The sequence below is a fragment of the Betta splendens genome, chromosome 2 (genome assembly GCF_900634795.4).
Source record: "Betta splendens chromosome 2, fBetSpl5.4, whole genome shotgun sequence".
Lineage (NCBI taxonomy): Eukaryota > Metazoa > Chordata > Actinopteri > Anabantiformes > Osphronemidae > Betta > Betta splendens.
The window spans coordinates 19009424-19026744 of record NC_040882.2 but is presented as its reverse complement, the minus strand read 5'-3'; the positions used below and the strand labels follow the sequence as shown (position 1 = coordinate 19026744).

At 49.0% G+C, this 17321-nt stretch overlaps 1 protein-coding gene across 2 annotated transcripts; it reads left to right on the top strand.

Moving 5' to 3' along the window:
• The first annotated feature begins 490 nt into the window (after positions 1-490).
• On the top strand, positions 491-16699 carry LOC114844848 (insulin receptor substrate 2-B). 2 transcript variants are annotated; one of them, XM_029132512.3, is made up of 3 exons: positions 491-694; positions 855-4959; positions 12627-16699. In XM_029132512.3, exons 2-3 carry the CDS (start codon positions 870-872, stop codon positions 12629-12631), a joined length of 4095 nt encoding a protein of 1364 aa, XP_028988345.1. In that variant the 5' UTR covers positions 491-694; positions 855-869; the 3' UTR covers positions 12632-16699. The 2 variants fall into 2 exon arrangements, with proteins under 2 accessions (XP_028988345.1, XP_028988338.1); XM_029132505.3 differs by having other exon boundaries at positions 491-4959.
• The last annotated feature ends 622 nt before the right edge of the window (positions 16700-17321 follow it).

The window sequence follows — 17321 nt, the reverse complement described above, 5'->3', positions numbered from 1 at the left end:
ACTATCTATGTGTGATCACAGTGCTTAAATATAAATTCTATATTTTATTGTTAGCAGTTGTGAGCTCTTTATAAAAGTTTAACAATAATACTACTAACAATAGATACTTTTTGTATCTAAGGCATTTATATGCCTTCATGCCTTCATCTTTCTACTGCTTGTGTTTTCACTGGACAACGAGGCATCTTCGCTATGTCGTAACAGTACGTTTATCTAAGTAAAGGTATAAATTCTTGCACCACCACTGCAACACAACCCAAGCGACTCCAGATAAGCCCTCCGCTGTCACCGCCTATTTTTAACTTCTGTAAAACTCTCCGCGACCTTACTGGATGGCGCTATTGACGCAAAGCACTAATGTCCCGCAACGATTGGCCGCGACGCCTGTCGCCGTGCGTCAATCAAAGTGATGGACCAATGGGAGCCCGCGCTCGCCCCTTTGTTCCTCCCGTTCGGTCGGTGACGCAAGGGGTCATGTGTTGTTTGTGCTTTTGCCCGTAGAGATGTGTACAGGAGGAGAAGGGAACGGATTGCTAACCGAGCTAGCAGGAGCCTCCCGATTAAAGCAATACTGCTGAATGTGGTCATGTTGCACACGGTAGGGCTCGCGCCGTGAAGAACGCTCGCGTTGGAATATCTGCCTCGCTGCTAGAAGCGCAAAGGGACTCGTCTTCTTGGCGGAATAACAAAGCCGGTACGTGTGGATTGCAAATCTAAGTCAACGTTAGCTGGCCTAGCCGGACTCGGGAGCTCGTCTCCCAAAACAAGAATGGGGTCTAGGTCCACTCGGATTAGTTCGCTAGTGAAGTGACCTTTGATTGTGCTCTCTGATGGCGAATTTCGCAAATTACCAGGAAGGAAAGGCAGCGATGTTGATGGTGGAGAGTCAGCAGAGGGACACGGGCACGAAAACGGCGACCACCGCCGCTAACGGAGACGGCTCCGCCGGGGAACCCCCTTCCCCGTTAATTAATATCGGCGGCGGCGGAGGAGGTGCCGCTCGTTTCCTTCAACAATTACCGCCCTCCAGCCACCTCCACCACCACCAACAACCGCCGAGTGATCAACAGCAGCCCGCTCACCATCAGCTGGCGCCGCAGCAGCATGTTGCCGGGGAGAGCGTCGCCGAGTCCCCGGGCAGGAAAGCCGCCTCCTCCTCCTCCTCCTCGGCGTCGACCCTCAGCCAGGTACACGCCGCCGCGGACCCCGCCGCCTCCTCCTCCTCAGCCGCCGGCGGCGGCGGCGTGTACGCGAGCGTGAACGCCGCCGGGACCTCGGACGTCGTGGACGATATCCGCAAATGCGGCTACCTGAGGAAGCAGAAGCACGGGCACAAGCGCTTCTTCGTGCTGCGCGCGGCCAGCCACCTCGGGCCGAGCCGCCTGGAGTACTACGACAGCGAGAAGAAATTCAGGAGCAGCCTGCGCTCCGCGGTCGCGGCCGCCGCCAGCGGGGGAGCGGTCGCCCCTTCGCCCCCGAAAAGGGTGATTTACCTGTACCAGTGCTTCACGGTGAACAAAAGGGCGGATTCCAAAAACAAACACCTCATCGCCCTTTACACGAAGGACGAGTACTTCGCTATTGTGGCCGAAAACGAGCAGGAGCAGGAGGACTGGTACGTAGCCGTGAGTGAGTTGATGAGTGAGGGCAAAAAGGGACACGTGGATTCTGATGACTTGGATGATGGCTATGGGACGGTCACCCCCGGTACTGTGTTCAAAGAGGTGTGGCAGGTGAATGTGAAGCCCAAAGGACTGGGTCAGACTAAAAACCTCACGGGTGTTTACCGGCTTTGCCTCTCAACTAAAACCATTCACCTGGTGAAGTTGAACTCTGAAACGCCCTGCGTTAACCTGCAGCTGATGAACATCCGGCGTTGTGGACATTCAGAGAGCTTCTTTTTCATCGAGGTGGGCCGCTCCTCCTCCATTGGGCCCGGCGAGATATGGATGCAGGTGGACGACTCCGTTGTGGCCCAGAACATGCACGAGACCATCTTGGAGACGATGAAAGCGCTGAAGGCCTTCGCAGAGTTCCGGCCCCGGAGCAAAAGCCAGTCGTCGGGCTCCAACCCCATGCCTTTTATCACCACGCGGCGCCACCTGGGCAACCTGCCGCCCAGCCAGACGGGCCTGCAGCGCCGGTCGAGGACGGAGTCCGTCGTGGGCACGCCGCCGTCCACCAAAAGCTCCAGGGCCAGTGGGTATCGCTTCCGCACGTCCAGCGAAGGCGAGGGCACCATGAACCGGCCGTTCCGCTCCGCCACAGGAAGCCTGGTGCACCTGAACTCGGCGCGCGTCCAGCACGGCCGCCAGGAGGCGGGCGGCGGCGGCGCGGGCGGCGTCGCCACCGGCAACGCCGGCACCAGCACCGGAGGGGGGCGCTACGTGCGAGCCATCCCCGGGGCGTCGTCCACGTACCACGCCCGCTCCGCCTCGCTGCCCGTCTCCCACTTCCCCTCCACCACCAGCCCCGTGAGCGTGTCCTCCAGCAGCGGCCACGGCTCGGTTTCCGACACGCTCACGCGCCCGTCGAGCGCCTCCATATGCGGCTCGCCGTCCGATGGGGGCTTCAACTCCTCGGATGAATACGGCTCCAGCCCTGGCGATTTCCGCTACTTTCGTGTGCGGAGCAACACGCCGGACTCGCTGGGCAACACCCCACCGATCCGAGAAGAGAACTGTTTGAACGACTACATGGCCATGGGCTGGAACCGGGAGGTGTTCGGCGCCTCCGGGGCGTGTGGAAACAACAGTGGAGGCGACCCGCCACGAGACGAGAGCACATCAACAACAGAGGACGAGCGCTTCTCGTCATCGTCGCTGAGGAGGAGGACGCACTCGTTCTCTAGACCCACCGCCGGTGCAACCGGTGGCTCGGGGGTGGCAGTCTACCAGAAAATGACCCAGACCAACTTCTCATTGGATGAATGCTCGGACGCGGTGTTGCCATTCGGCAGCGGGCTGCTCCGCGGCGGCCCTTCCTCCTCTTCTTCCTCTCTCCGCTCCGACTACAGCTCCTGCTCTGAGCACAGCCAGCAAAGCCGTCCCGCCACGCTGTCCCGGACGGAGGCCGGAAGCGAACGCCCTCCCCTCTCGTCGTCAGCCAAGGAAGACAGCGGCTACATGCCCATGATGTGTGGCGTGGCCGCCTCGCCTCGGGACACCCCCCCTGACTACATGCCTATGCAACCCACCTCCTACTCCCAACACGTCTCCAACTCTCCCCAGTTTCATAGTCCATCTTTAGCACGTTCAGCCCACCACTACCCCCAAGTCCAGTCCCAGTCCTCCACAGACTCCCATGGCTACATGATGATGCTCCCAGGGGGCAGCTCCCCCTCCCCAGTACAGGCATCCCCTAGCCCTCACAGTAGCTCTAGCATAATTGGCGCGAATGGGAGTGACAGCATAGCAGAGAGACCTGAGAATGGAGAATATATGGACATGTCATACAGCAGCAGTGGGGCCCATAAGCTTGTAAATGAAGGCAGCAGTGGGTACTACACGCCTGGCACACCTGAGGGCACCCCAAAGTCTTACAGTCCTTATTTCTCCCTTCCCCGCTCCTACAAAGCTCCCACAAGAGAGAAAGATGAGAATGAGTACGGGGAGTATGTTCCTATGAGTTCTCCTGCCAAGCCAGTCTATTCATCAGTTGCCTCCGCTTCGACATCCACGCCAGAGAGGAGGGGTGGAGGAGGAAGTAGCACCTCCACTCCCTCACACCCACCGCCGCCTTATGGAGCTCACCACACAACCGCAGCAATGGCTGACCGGCGCATTGTGAGACCCAACCGGCTTCCTTTAGGAAGGAGAAGTTTCCACGGTCGGATTAGTGAGCCCTCAATAGCATCAGCAGGCACTGCGACCTCAGTTCCTGCCAGCTCATCTGATAGACCTTCCAGTCCTGGAGAGTATATCAATATTGAGTTTGGGGATCACTACCCTGACCAACAACAGTCTTCTGCTTTTGCTCTCTCTACCCAAGACGAAGCACCTTCCCTGGAATCCAGTGACCCCCGTTGCTCTCCTCCCCAGCCCCAGATCCACCAGGACTATATGAGTGTGGAGGTGGGGGCAGACCAGCAGGACAGCGCTGAATGTCTGAGTAAAAACCAGTCACCCAGGCCGAGCCTTGTTGCTCCGTGGAACCCTCCCAGTTATATCAGACCCCTTGCTAGTAGCTCTGCAGCATCCCCTGGAGTTCCTGCAGGAGGTCACTGGAGGTCAATGGGGGACGACTACACGGACATGACGTTTAACCTCAGCAGAGGCGAGAGGATACAAACGGGCCCCACGGCCATGCTGCAGCATCTCTGTGTGATTGAGGGACGCTATGGCCACACACCTTCTGCCTCCTCCTCCTCCATTTCCCCTCCGCTGCCCGCAACGAGCCCGGGTAGGACGCAGACACATCAGCTAGAGCCTAAGGTGGTTCGAGCCGACCCCCAGGGCAGGAGGAGACACAGCTCAGAGACATTTTCCTCCACCTCCTCCTCTAATTCAACTCCCTCTGGCGGAGGCCCTTCGTCTTCGAGCACCCACCCCACACTGGCAAACCCCACAGCCCCCAATGGATCTTACCTAACGGAGGGCCAAGCTTCCAGGTGGGCCAGCTCAGCGTCTTTTGACAGCGTGTGGACGTCTGTGGAGGGTCTGGGCGACCTGTCATCTCACCATGCTCCAGCAAGAGCCACGGAGACGAGCCCCTCGACGACCTCCTCCTCCGGAGCTGCTAGGATGTGCAGAAACATGTCCGTGGGCTACCAGAACGGCCTGAACTACATCGCCTTGGAGCTGAGGGAGGACGGGAGCAACACGGGATCCACGACACCGGGAGCTGGCGGCAGCAGCGGAAGCTCGGTGGCAGCGATGGGCGCAGCGCCTTTGCCAGAGAACGGAGCCTATGCCAGTATTGACTTCACCAAGTCCGATGGAGTCACCGCAACAACCAAGGGTGAGTTATTGTTTGCTTATTCGTGTGTGGAGTTGGGTCGTGTGGTTTGCCAAAAGAGCCCTTCTCGACTTTCATAATCATATTTGGTGGCAGAATTACACAGCTAAGGAAAAACAGTTTTTTCTTTGTGTGGGATTCATGTGTGAGAAAAAGAGAATAGGTGTCAAGATTGTTTCCTCCACCAAATCCAAAATAACTCCAAAGTCCTGCATTCTATTATTAGTCCCACTATATCAATTGACAGCCCCTCTAGTGAATCTATTTTCAGGCAGGTCTCTGTGATCTTGACGAGCCTGTGTTCAGGAGCTTTGAGCAGCCAGCCGTTGTCTTTGAAGGCATCTGTCCAGGGAGCTGAAGTGTACGCTGCTACAGGAAGTGGCACCAATATGTGGTTCACCTTAAAGGCTGTGCGTGTGCCAGCCGCCCGGTAGACGACGAGCTGAGCTCGCGCAGCGAGGCGAGGTTTATCTGAGGTCATGCGTGGACCGAGTCACCCAAAAAAAAGAGACCTCGGCTTCCTCTTCTCTGAGGCTGAAGGCGTCTCTCGCTGCCTGTCTGTGCATGTGCAGCAGCTTCCTTTGTGTCAGCTTGTGCAGAATGCATGGGTGTGTGTGTGTGTGTGTGTGTGTGTGTGTGCGTGCGTGCTTAAAACCCCCTTTGTCATGTGAAACACTTTGCTACAAAAAACTGGATTTATTTACTGAAAACACGGAGGAATGCAGTGCCAGCAGGAGCAGCGAGTGTGATGGCACAACACGCGGCACACCTCACAGAGCGCTACCCTGGCACCGGCAGAGTGGAGCGCACTTTATTCAGACGGCGAGAGGTGTTAATTAAACAGCTTTTTGACACCGTAGTGAGCAGATCAGCCACTAAATGCGTCTTTGTGAGCGTCTGAGTAGCTCACGAGATTCTTGTAAACACATAAACATAAATATTTTGTAGGTTTTGAATCGGTTTTGTGTGTGTGTTTTTGTTTTTTTTTTTGCTTCAAACAAGGCAGAGCGGAGCAGAAAGAAGTTTCTAACATATCAGATGTAGGCTGTCTCTGTGCAACGCGTTGTGTGTTGAGGCACTGACGTGACGTTTGTTCCTGATAATGCTGAGGCATGGTCAGCAGGATGAGGGATGCGAGCAGCAGGGAGACGCGCCAGGCTGATGTTGCTGAGGTCGTGTCTGAAGCCGGCGCTGCAGACGGCGGGGACGCGGATCAGGGGGATGTTTTGACTCCATTCCAGTCTCTCGCTTCCTCTTTGATCGTCCCTGCGTCTCGCGCACCCTCTCGCCTTGGCTCATCTTCTTCTTCCCCTGTCCTCCGTCGCTTCCTCCCCGCGTCCATGCTGTCGCCTCCCCCCTCAGCGCGTGTCTGCAGGAGCGCGAGTCAGGCTCCTCCGCGAGTCTCGACCGACTCACGTGTTTATCGCAGCGACGGCGGCGCTCAGAATGTGTGTTGGCTGTTGCGCGTCCCATTGTTTGTGTTTGTCCATCTGTCTCTGTGTGCTTTTGTCTCCCATTGCAGCCAGCAGCTCCATTAAGCATGCGCGTGCGTGTCTGTGCCGGTTCACGCGCTTCGAGCTCGCTTTGGGAAACGTTAATCCACGCCTGCGCTCTCGCTCACAGATTACAGGACCGTGACCAGTCTCTGACTCCGCATCTAGGCAGGTGTGTGTGTGTGTGTGTGTGTGTGTGTGTGTGTGTGTGTGTGTGTGTGTGTGTGTGTGTGTGTGTGTGTGTGCGTGTGTGTGTGTGTGCGTGTGTGTGTGTGCGCGTGTGTGTGTGTGCGCGCGTGCGCGCGTGCGTGCGTGGGTGCGCGTGCGCGTGCTGAGTCATGGCGGGCGGCCTGTGATGGCGCACTGTAACTGCGGCGGCGGCGGCGTGTCGAGGCACACAGCGGGGCAGAGAGGAAACGCAGCATCATCATCTCTCAGGAATGCGACTTCCCACCTTCCCACTCAGCTGCGCCGTCGATACAGGCACACCTGGATCATTGACCCGGTGAAGAGAGGGGAGGGGAGACTAGCATTCTGTCCTGCTGTGTGTGTGGAATGTGGAATTAATAATGCAGAAAGCATGTTCACATTAGACTGGAAATAAAAAAAAAGTGTTTGTTTACTGTGCTGTATAACTGTACATACAAAAATCCATGGGCCCCTTCTTTGATTTCCCAGAATGCAGGGTAGGATGTTCAGGTTCTTAGGTTCTTGGATGTAGATGGGAAAACCAGTGTTTAGTTTGGTTTCAGCAAACCCAAACCAGATGGTTTTTGCTTTTAAAATGACAGTTGCATAGTAGCTTTACTTTCACCCAGCTCAAACGTTCAGCATGTGTATTAGCAGTATTGTCATAAGACAAGAAAGTCTTAGACCTATCAGACAGTTTTAGTTTTCAACCAAGTGGATGAAGCATAAATATTTATTTTGCGTGCGGGTCAAAATCAGTGTCACCATAGTTCGAGCCGCTTCAGCGTCGTCATCGCGAATGTTTTGTCAAATGCACTTCAGCTGTAGTGGTGTTTGGCTGCGTGAACCCAAATAGCAGCTCGGTTGACTGCAGCGCAGCAGAGATTTACACCTAAAGGTCTCACCTGCTGCTCAGTATAGACCAGGCCGTGGAGTTAAAGCCATCTCTTAGCTCTGTATCATGTGCCTGTTCGCACTTTGAGTATTTATGTCCACTTAGAAGATCACACGCACGTCTTCATTCAGGGGCCAGAGGCTCATGCACAGTTATCAGGTCTTTGGAGACTTATGGCATCGTTCAGTAGCGAAGCCAGACGTTTGAGTGTGTGGTGCGTGCTGTAAAGGGCGTATTGTTGTGTTTTATTGCATACGATAAAAAAGATGAATAGTTAAAACATTCCAAAATGCGCCTGCATTGTTTTTGCATCTTGTGACTCTCGGGCTGTTGTTTTTCCATTTTATCCTGATGGTGAAGTGTTAAAATGTATATGGTCCAAATAAAGGCTGTTACTGATCTTTTTAGCTTGATCACAACCTATTAGGTATAAAGGTGTCGGCATAAAGGATCTCAGGGTAGGCATTTGTGTAATACTTTAGCCAAGGCAGCCGTTGTCCTTGTCAAACGTTTCTCACACTCAGCTGTGTTTTTCTTTCTGACGACAGAGAAAGTTTTATGGTGTTTCAACTTTTTCAAACTTATATTGGCTTGTTTGACGGCGCTTCGTGGCTCTCAGCTTCTGGTTCGGTATTATTTACGCTATTATTTGGGGGAAGTCGGTGGCTGCGGCGCTTCTGCCTGGAGGTGGGTCAGGCAGCGGAACATGACTCAGCAGCGCTGGTGGCGGAGCAGCAGCAGCAGGTGGAAGGGGGCGGGCGGGCGTCGCCCGTAGACGCGTGGCAGCGGTGGGAACCTTTTTCCCCGCGCGCCCGCTCCCTGTGGCCCGGGCCGGGCCGGGCCGGGCCGGGCCACGCCACAGGGAGCGGGCGCGCCCGGAGGTGGCAAAGGGTTAGGCAGAGTGTGAGGCAGGAGGAAGATGCTCCCAGGCTGCCCTTTTCCTCTCTCTCCTTTCTATATTTACTCGTCTATTCCTAGACTGACACAAATTTATGGAGGGGTCCGAGGCATGCGCTGCTTGTAACAGGACCCCCCCCCCCCTCTTCTCGCTTGGTGTGTATGTGTTGCATTCAGAAGTAGTTGGTGCTGTTAAATAGCCGGTTATGTTTGCCCGCAGATGTTTAAAATCTCAAGCATCACGGATGCGCACAGTGACGTTCACGTTAAGCCAACATTCTGACTGTCACAGGAGGGATTATGGTTGGATCCCTGAGCGCTGCCTGGAGGCTGATGTTTTTCCCCCCCGGATGCCGGTTTTAGTGTGCACTTAGGAGATACTCTTAAAATAACTTTGTTTGATCACCCTGATTTAAAACACTACGTTGCCTTCGCATGGGTGGGCTGCAGCGAGAGGCTTGGGTGCGTAGGGCTGGGGTCTGTGGAGCTGAAAGGGCTGCAGCGTTTGTGCTAGCAGGGTTCATTTCTGGGGTATTGCTGAATTTAAGGGGGGGGGGGTTCATAGAGTTTACAACAACTAGCAGCTTTTTCTTTGATTTTGTTTCATTTTGCACAGGTTTATCAAGACATTTTCAGACCGGTGCAGGAAGGAACTAGTCTGAGAGAAGGCAGCTAGGTAATTAATAAGATTTAGAAGCGTCGCTATGGTGCGTGTAACTGTGTCCGTCATGCAGAGTTTACTTAAAAGGAAATATTGTCTCATGAGTAATAAATGGACCTAAACACGTCCGCTATGTGGTCTCCCTGTTCCACCAGTTTTTAGTTACAGAGTGTAGATTTCATCGGTGGTCCTGAGCATTACTCAATCACCCCCCCCCCTCCCCGCCTCCTACGGGCCCCTCAAACACACGGTAATGATAAAGCAGGGTTTTACTAGAGTGACCCGCGACTTACTGGAATGTGGCATTAGATACGTTTATTGGAGTCTGAATGCGGTGTACAAATGCATTCTGTGTGCGTCAGACCTTGTGTCGGCTGCTGTCACGTCCAATCGGCTGGGAGCCTTTGCACAGTTTGTGCGTCTGTCTGGTTTCCCTTAGTTGAAATTGTGTTATATTGCCTTTCATCCTCATCTAAATGCAGTCGGCTTCAACTTAAGGCGCAGATTAAATTCCATGCATATGAACGGTGATGAACTTTCCCTCTTTCTTCAACAGTTTATGTCATGATAGTGTCAGTTTCAATTTGCCTTTGAAGCAAAGGCAAATTGAAGGCAAACATGAGTCACCCACTAAAAATGTCATCTTTCTGTGGTTTTACCATCGGCCACCTAAACGTCCTCCACTGCAGTGAAACCTTGTCCGTCCACCGGGTTTTGGCAGTCAGTGTTACTCACATCCAGGGCATTATTTGACCTCTAGCGATGCCACACCTACCCAAGCTAAAGACCCTAATATGAACTAAACCTGAACCCAGGAAGTCAAGCTTCAAATCAAATCCCCGTCTTCTCCCGTTCCCCAGGCCGCAGCTGTCACGCCGGTTCGTGTCAGGTCAACGCGTTACACTACTTTTATCTGTTGTCCCTGCTGGGAAATGGGGCTTAGAGACAGAAAGAGAAAGGAAGGGCCGAGCGGCACGGTGGGAGGGAAGGCGAAGGGCACATCTGGGAACACCTGCCGGTGCCACCGCTGCCGCCGCAGCACAACAGGCCGTTGGTCTTTGCAGGTGTTTGGCGAGTTGGTGGCGCGCGTGTGTGATTTGGAGTTCAGCTCAGGTCATTCGGGCCCGTGTTGTTTTGATCAGAGTCCACGCCTGCACCGCAGAGAAACCCGGAGACCTCAGACTGTGCTCGCTCGCTCGCTCGCTCGCTCTCTCTCTCACATAAATTCAAATGGAAGTTTGCTTTATAGTTTTGACTATAATTAAGTAAAGCAGTGCCAAAGCTTGTTGTTTACACTATAAGTATAATGATTCAGAATGTAGTAAAAATAAAGACAACTGGGCTTCATGTCACTGTCCTGGATGAACTATTTAACAGTGCACAAACAGCAGTAGAAGCCTGTTTTTATCTTCTTGCGTCTCCTCCAACAGCAACATTGAAAACTGACCCACTGAAAGGTTTGCAGCAAAAAGGCCAAGACACTATTGTATCATGTGTAAAATTGTAAACAAAGCCGGGTTTTTATTATGAGACATGCATTTTCTATAGCTGCTTCACAATAAAGTGCCTACGTGTTTTGCCAATAGAGAGATTTAATATGAAGCAAAAACTCACCTGTCATACGTCATGTATCACTGTTCGATATTGTTTAACGGCTAAAATGAGAAAACCCTCATGTTTTACTGCTGGTTTTCATCTTGGGCAATGCTCCATACTGACTTACTTACTTACTTACTACTTGAGTATTTGAGTTTTATTTTGGTTTTGTGCAGGTTGCAGTGTGACGACATGGCTGTGTCTATTAGATGAGTAATCATTGGAAAAGTTGAAATATGTACCTGCTACTCTCTCTTGTTGGTGCGGTTTTGTGTGGTTTTTGGTTGTAATCACCAGATAATAACACAATAGTAGTTTGAGCTGAGATGCGTTTTCTGTGTCTGTGCTGCTTCTTGTTGGCAGACATTCGTTTGTTTTCTCTGGGTTACCAAGGTTGTGTCCACTTGTGTCAATGTCCAGGTTGTGGCCTCTCAGCCTGTATTTAATTAATTTCTGTCTGAGTTTGTGGTCCTTCCAGGTGCCCGACTTATCCAACATGTTGCTGTCTGGGTTTTTTACAGCAGGTTTACACTGAGTGCTTGCAACAGATGCCCAGCGTTAGACATGCCGGCCTTTCCTTTAGCTGAAGTTTGCTTGGAGCGGTTGTGCTTAGTCTCTGCTAAGTCCCTGTCCCGTCCCTGCGTACTTCTATCGGCGCATTCGCTCAGCCGTCCCCGTGGCCAACAAACAGAGGAGGAGCATTCCAGCAGTGCCCCCTGTCAAAGCATCTGTATTGTGGCGCGCTGCTCACATTGTTGTGTCAGACAAAGCCTCGCGCTCAGTGGAATAACCCAGCTGGACGCCGACCATTGGCGGGGTCATCGGGGGCCGCTCCAAAACAGCTGTCCTGACGGCCCAGGCCTGGCCACGATAGCGGGACAGGAAACAAACTGTGTGTGTGTGTCGGCTGGAAAGCAGCTAAATGCAGTTTATTGACCGCGCTCGCTTTATTTACCAGACCAGCTGATTTTTTTTTTTTTGATATACAAAGTGTAGTTTGAGCCAAGCTGTCTGCTCAGACATGTCTGATATTGGTGTTGCTTGTCTGAAAGCTTTGACACTCCACATAACTCAGTTGCTGCTGTATCAAAGCCAAAACACACTGCACACACTGTTTTGGTGTGATGATAAGCACCTGTTTCCTCCAGGGAATCTGTGGCTTCATTCCCTCTCTCGTACTTTGTCCCTGTTTAATATTGTTTCAGCGTTAAGTGACCTTTAAGTGAAAAAGGATTTGCGGGGGATTTGTTTATCACTCTGTTTTCTGCCACAGCGATGGACGAGAGACAAATTCATTTAGCAGCGTGGTGAGGGTCGCTGCTAGCTGTCAATTAAGCTCCTAAAAGGCTTTCGCCGTTCCCCCGACCCACTTCAGCAAAATCCCCAAAACATGAAGGAGGAATGTTTTCATCCCTCAGCAGCCGCGTTCACTGCGCCCGGAGTCTGTCGGCTTCCAGATAAAATTAGTCAGCACCACAGAGCACCAAAATGTCCAATAACAACTAATACTGTGGGCCCATAACCCGTCAGTGGACCAGCCACATTCCTGGTCCTGTGTGTGGAGGGGTCACGTCAGGCTAAGCATTCCTTCATTTATCTTAGCAGCTGCATGTTGCAGCTGATGTTTATAAATGCTCCTCACTTCAACAGCTTCATCTTATGATTATTCTCATTATTGGTGATTACATTCATTTCACCTCGTTGAATCAATTATTTGATTCTGTGATACGTACAAGAAACCATGTGCATTTGTTTACACTGAAGCTGGATACCTGTTACTTACAAGCATCCATGTGACGTAATCCATCTACATTGTGTACACTTTGTATAAAAACATTAACAATCACTGTTTTTCATACTCAAGTCGTTGACGTCATGTACTGAGTTTTTCTTTGCCCTCGAGGACCCTCGACTCACCAACAATCTCTTTCCTTCTCAGACTGAGCAACGCGCTGGCAGAGATTCCCATCCGCCTCATCACTCTGCCTGTGACCTTTGACCTCCCTCCCACCGGATGACCTCTGACCTTCCTCCCAGACTGAGAAGCTGCTCCCTTCTGGATGCAGGAAACAACATCATCCACAACAGATGACAAAACACTTTTTTTGTTTGTTTTATGTGTATTTCATCTTTTATTTTTCTTGTGTTTTATACGCATAGCTTGTCCTGTTGTTATTATTTTTTTTTAAACATTTCCCCCTTTCTCACAATCAATGCTCCCTGTCGCGCTGCTTCTTCCCTGTTTATCAATGAACTTTTTCACCAGACAGTGGTCAGTGAACTTGACTCAAGGGGCATCAACAGAACTAAAGATCATTATTATTGGATGATTCTGCTTCTCCATAGATTATTAAAAGGGAGAATGGAGTACTAAGCAAAGGCATTATGGTACAGTCTTCTACGATAAACTTAATATTAATTTTTATGTTCTATGATTAATTTTTTACTCCATGAATAATCCATCCTCAATACAGTATCGTACAGTTATTACAGTTATTATTGTGGACAAAATGTGGTACAACATTATTGTTTTTTGTTTTTTTAAAGAGCTCATGGCTGGATCCATTTTAGCTTCGGAAACAACAGGTACCTTGCTTGTTCTCATTCTTTCCACATCAGGTATGGCACATTACCAGTTGCCTCTGGATTATCATGTCCCATGGCTTCAGCGGGGCACAGGGCTACGGTACTGAGTCGCTATGGGTTTATCACAGTGATGCAACACGTAAACCTTAAGGCATTACTCCTATTCTGTAGCACATATTATTTATTTGCAATAGGTACATTTATTCCGATAACATTTCTTTGTTTTCATGATGGTACTCAGCAGGACAGGAAAATCCTAACCAATCAAATGCTGGAAGGGCTCTGGATGCAGCTTTGCCAAGAAAATCCAACTTTATAGGAATAGTTCAATATTTGCGGAGGCTCATTTACTGTATTGCCATGGTTGAAATGGATTAACACCACTCTCGCAAAGTGAAGTAGCCAGTAGCAACTAGCTGGAAGCTGTTGACGTGTAAAACTAGTCATTTGTGATTTTGCTGGTACTTCTGAAGAGGACTAGTTCTTGAATCTGTCAGCTATTCCTCTATAAAAGAGATTTAGACTGTATTATTGTACAGCAACGATGACGGTGATGCTAACCAGCTGCTAGCTTGAGCTACGTGTTGGACAAATGTGAGATGGTGTTTTTCCTTACACTGCAAAACTGAATAAGCATTTTTGCCAAAATAGCCCTCGACATTAATTGAAGCATCCTGAGACTCGGGAGATCTAGGGTTTTTGATTGTGGCCGGTTTTTCCTGCCCTGGTGCAGCTGCTCAGCAATTTTTTTCAGTGTTTTGCACACAAAACTGTTGAGTAAAGCGAAGCAGGTGTTGTGGTTTGTTTGACTTTTAATTTTACCTCATGTGGTCCGTAGCACAGTTCAGGTCAGCGAGGGACAGCGGAGCCTACACAAGCGCAGACATATGCACTCACACAATGCTGTGAAAGGTAAACGCTCAAAGTACAGACGATATAGCGAGATGCAAACACACGCCTAATGCACACACGTCGCATCTGCAAGCGAATCGTATACTGTACTTTGGAGGCTGTGGCACGAATGCGCGCTCTCCTAACGGAGTCAAGCAGCCCAGTTTATCCGACGGTACCTCCTCTTGACCTCATTTTGGGTCTTTGTTAGTGACGTCTGGGCTTTTTCAGACACACACATATGCATGCTGAGTTGTCCGTCATGGGCTCTGGGTGACGTAAAGAGGTTTCCAGTAACCTGAGCTCCAGCCCCAGGTGCAGCGTGCTGGGCATACTTGCCCTGTTACAGTCTCACGCACACATACATCAATCACATTCTTCACTGGAGCTTGCTGCCTCTTCTTCATCACATGTAACATTCTCATATTTAGCATTTGTACCTCCTATTATCCACACAACTGGTTTCACACAGAGGAATGTGCTGGACCGCTAATATAGCCCCATGAACTTTATTCAGTATTCTCTCGTCTAATGCTGTCTTGACCCTGCCTGAAAACATGAAGGGAGAACTGGTGCAAAAGTGTCTCCCGGTAATCATGAATGTTTCTGGAGAGCTGTTCAGATCTTCAGCTTACTGCAGAGATTCCCCCGGAAGTAAAGTTTTTTTTTTTTTTTTTTATACAATTAAAAATTTTCGCATTGAAATGTTGTTACAGAGGTTGTTTGTTTGACATCTAGAGGCCCATTTTCAGAAATTCAAGCTTTTTTTTTGTTTTTTTTGTTTTTTTTTTATGGCTGCTGTACTTCTGAAAGGAAAAAACTTCTGCGAACCACACCCCAAAGCTGCAAAATAATAGTAAAACTCAGCTGAAAATGGATATTGGTTTGTATTTTTGCCTGATAAATGATGTAAACAGTAGACACCTGTCAATAGATTGATCAACGTGTTGTTAGAGCTTTGTTGTTTTCCTTCGTGGGAATTATCAGATAGGTGTAGTCCAGGTCGTCAGGGCAAGTATGTTACAGGGTGTCAAAGGTTTCTTTAGTTCACTGATTAAGATTAGTTGTTAACCAACTTTGTTCAGTTTTAATCACTGAAATAAAACTGAAACTCTCCAGCAGATTGTCAAAACCCTGCGCTGCCATGTTGCCCACTGGAGATGCACATCCTCCTTGTTTTCAACTATAAACATAAAATCCACAAAACGCTGTTAAAACATTTTAAGCCTGTGATGTGTCTTGTATGTACAATTAAGAACAATCTGAGATATTTTCATCCCCTTTTCCTATTGAACAAACAAAGAATCAAGTATACAGCTACAGCAATCCAAACTTAAACAGAAAATAATGCTGTTTGGAAAATGTTTTTTGTACTGTGCTACAGCAAAACGCTTTGTTAGTTTTAACCGCTATTGCAGAAATATCAGAACGTAGACTTTGGGGGACTTTTGGAAGAATCCCTCAATTTATTCAAAAACACATGTCATGACGTCTGTTTGCCTTCATGTTTAACCCCCCGTTAAATTCTGCATCACATTTGAATTACTTTTACACAGAATCTGTTTATTTTGGCAACTATCAAACCTCAATGTTACAGAATCTGAAACTCAAATGTAAAAGGGCGGAGAATTGAGAGAGAAATTAGACCTACGTAATATATTCACATAAATATATAATCCTTGCAGAGAAGACTTAGGGTACTGCATCATTATGCAAACTTGTTTCCTTTTTCCTCTAATGTTTCAATTTCTTTTGTATTCTAGTTTACAGTGGGGAAATAATCATCTTATTTTTGGTTGTTTCGTTGTACCTGGGCAACCTTGTTTCGCTGAAAACAAAGTGATACAGTGGTATTTTTTTTAAGAGTACATAGGCATTTTGCAGTTATTTGTATAAAGAAATGGGTAACGACCTCTGCCTAATGTTTATTTTTTTGTATCTATATTACAGTTTATTTGCTGCTGTGTAGTACAGTTAACAGTTGGAAATGCTGTTGATGGCAACCATGAAGATGATGTTCATTGCCCTGCTATCAGGCACAGGTTCGATATTTCTTCTTCTATTTGAGGACTCTGAGGATTTAGGAGGGGAAAAAGCAAACCCCACTTTTCCCTGCTTACCTGTGTTCTTATTTTCCGAGTTGAATGCTGATGTTTATTAGCTTTACAAGAAAGAGAGTTAAAAAAATACTGTGGAGGTGTGATCCTTCGTATGTGCATTATTTTCCAGCGACATTATGTCCTATTTACGAGAAAAAAGACAAAAAAATGGAAGTGGTGGAAATGAACCTACTGTAAATAAGGAAAATTCAATTTGTCGCTTTTTTCATGTTATGATTGGCTCCTCGCGAGATGCCCCCTCCTTTTGTTTTTGTTTTTTTCCTTCTCTTTTTTGGTTCTCTTTTTTTTCCTCACGGAGGAAAAAGGGGGGCAGGAGGGGTACTCAGAGGCGATTTGAGCATCGGCATAGTGTTTATATTTATCAAAACTTTTTTGCTTTCGATAGAGCTATTGCAATAAAAATGTGTTCATGTAACTGCCGTGGTCTCAGATATGTTTTCTTCCTCGCAGAGTTTCTCAAACTAATATTGCACAACGGTTCCGCTTTCGTACGTGAACTAGAAAATCAGCTAAGCCTGAGAGTTTTGACGTCATCGACGACAAGGAATCCGGTGTAAATGCAGCAGCAATGTTAATCTGTGTGTGACTGTGGACGCTTGCTTAACATTGTGCCTCTAAGTCTCAAATGTGTTCTGGCACACTGACTTTCAACAGAAAGCTAAGATTACCTCAGTACCTGGATGCTCATAATGTACTAAACAAAACACTTATGCCTCCTGGTGACTCTGAAACTTGAAGTCTAGTCCAACAGACTGAGCAAAAAGCATTATTATTAACTTACAAACTGGCCATGTGAGCAGGCGATGCGATTATTTTACCCCTGACTAAATGTTAAATATTTCGGTTGTGTATGGTTTACTATCTTTTCTTTATAAAATGAAATGGTTTTATAGCTTGCTGGTACTTTATCAAAGGTTGGTTTTCCATGGCCCCTATCAGTGTGTAATGGAAACCGTCCAGTAATAGACAACTAAATACCAGGTAATGTTTAGACTCTTTTCAGTAACATTTCCAGGAACCTTCCTTAGAAGGAGGGT

Bases quoted from the DNA above. Each gene is read 5' to 3' on its own strand.
- LOC114844848 (XM_029132505.3), top strand. From the start codon at position 831: ATGGCGAATTTCGCAAATTACCAGGAAGGAAAGGCAGCGATGTTGATG.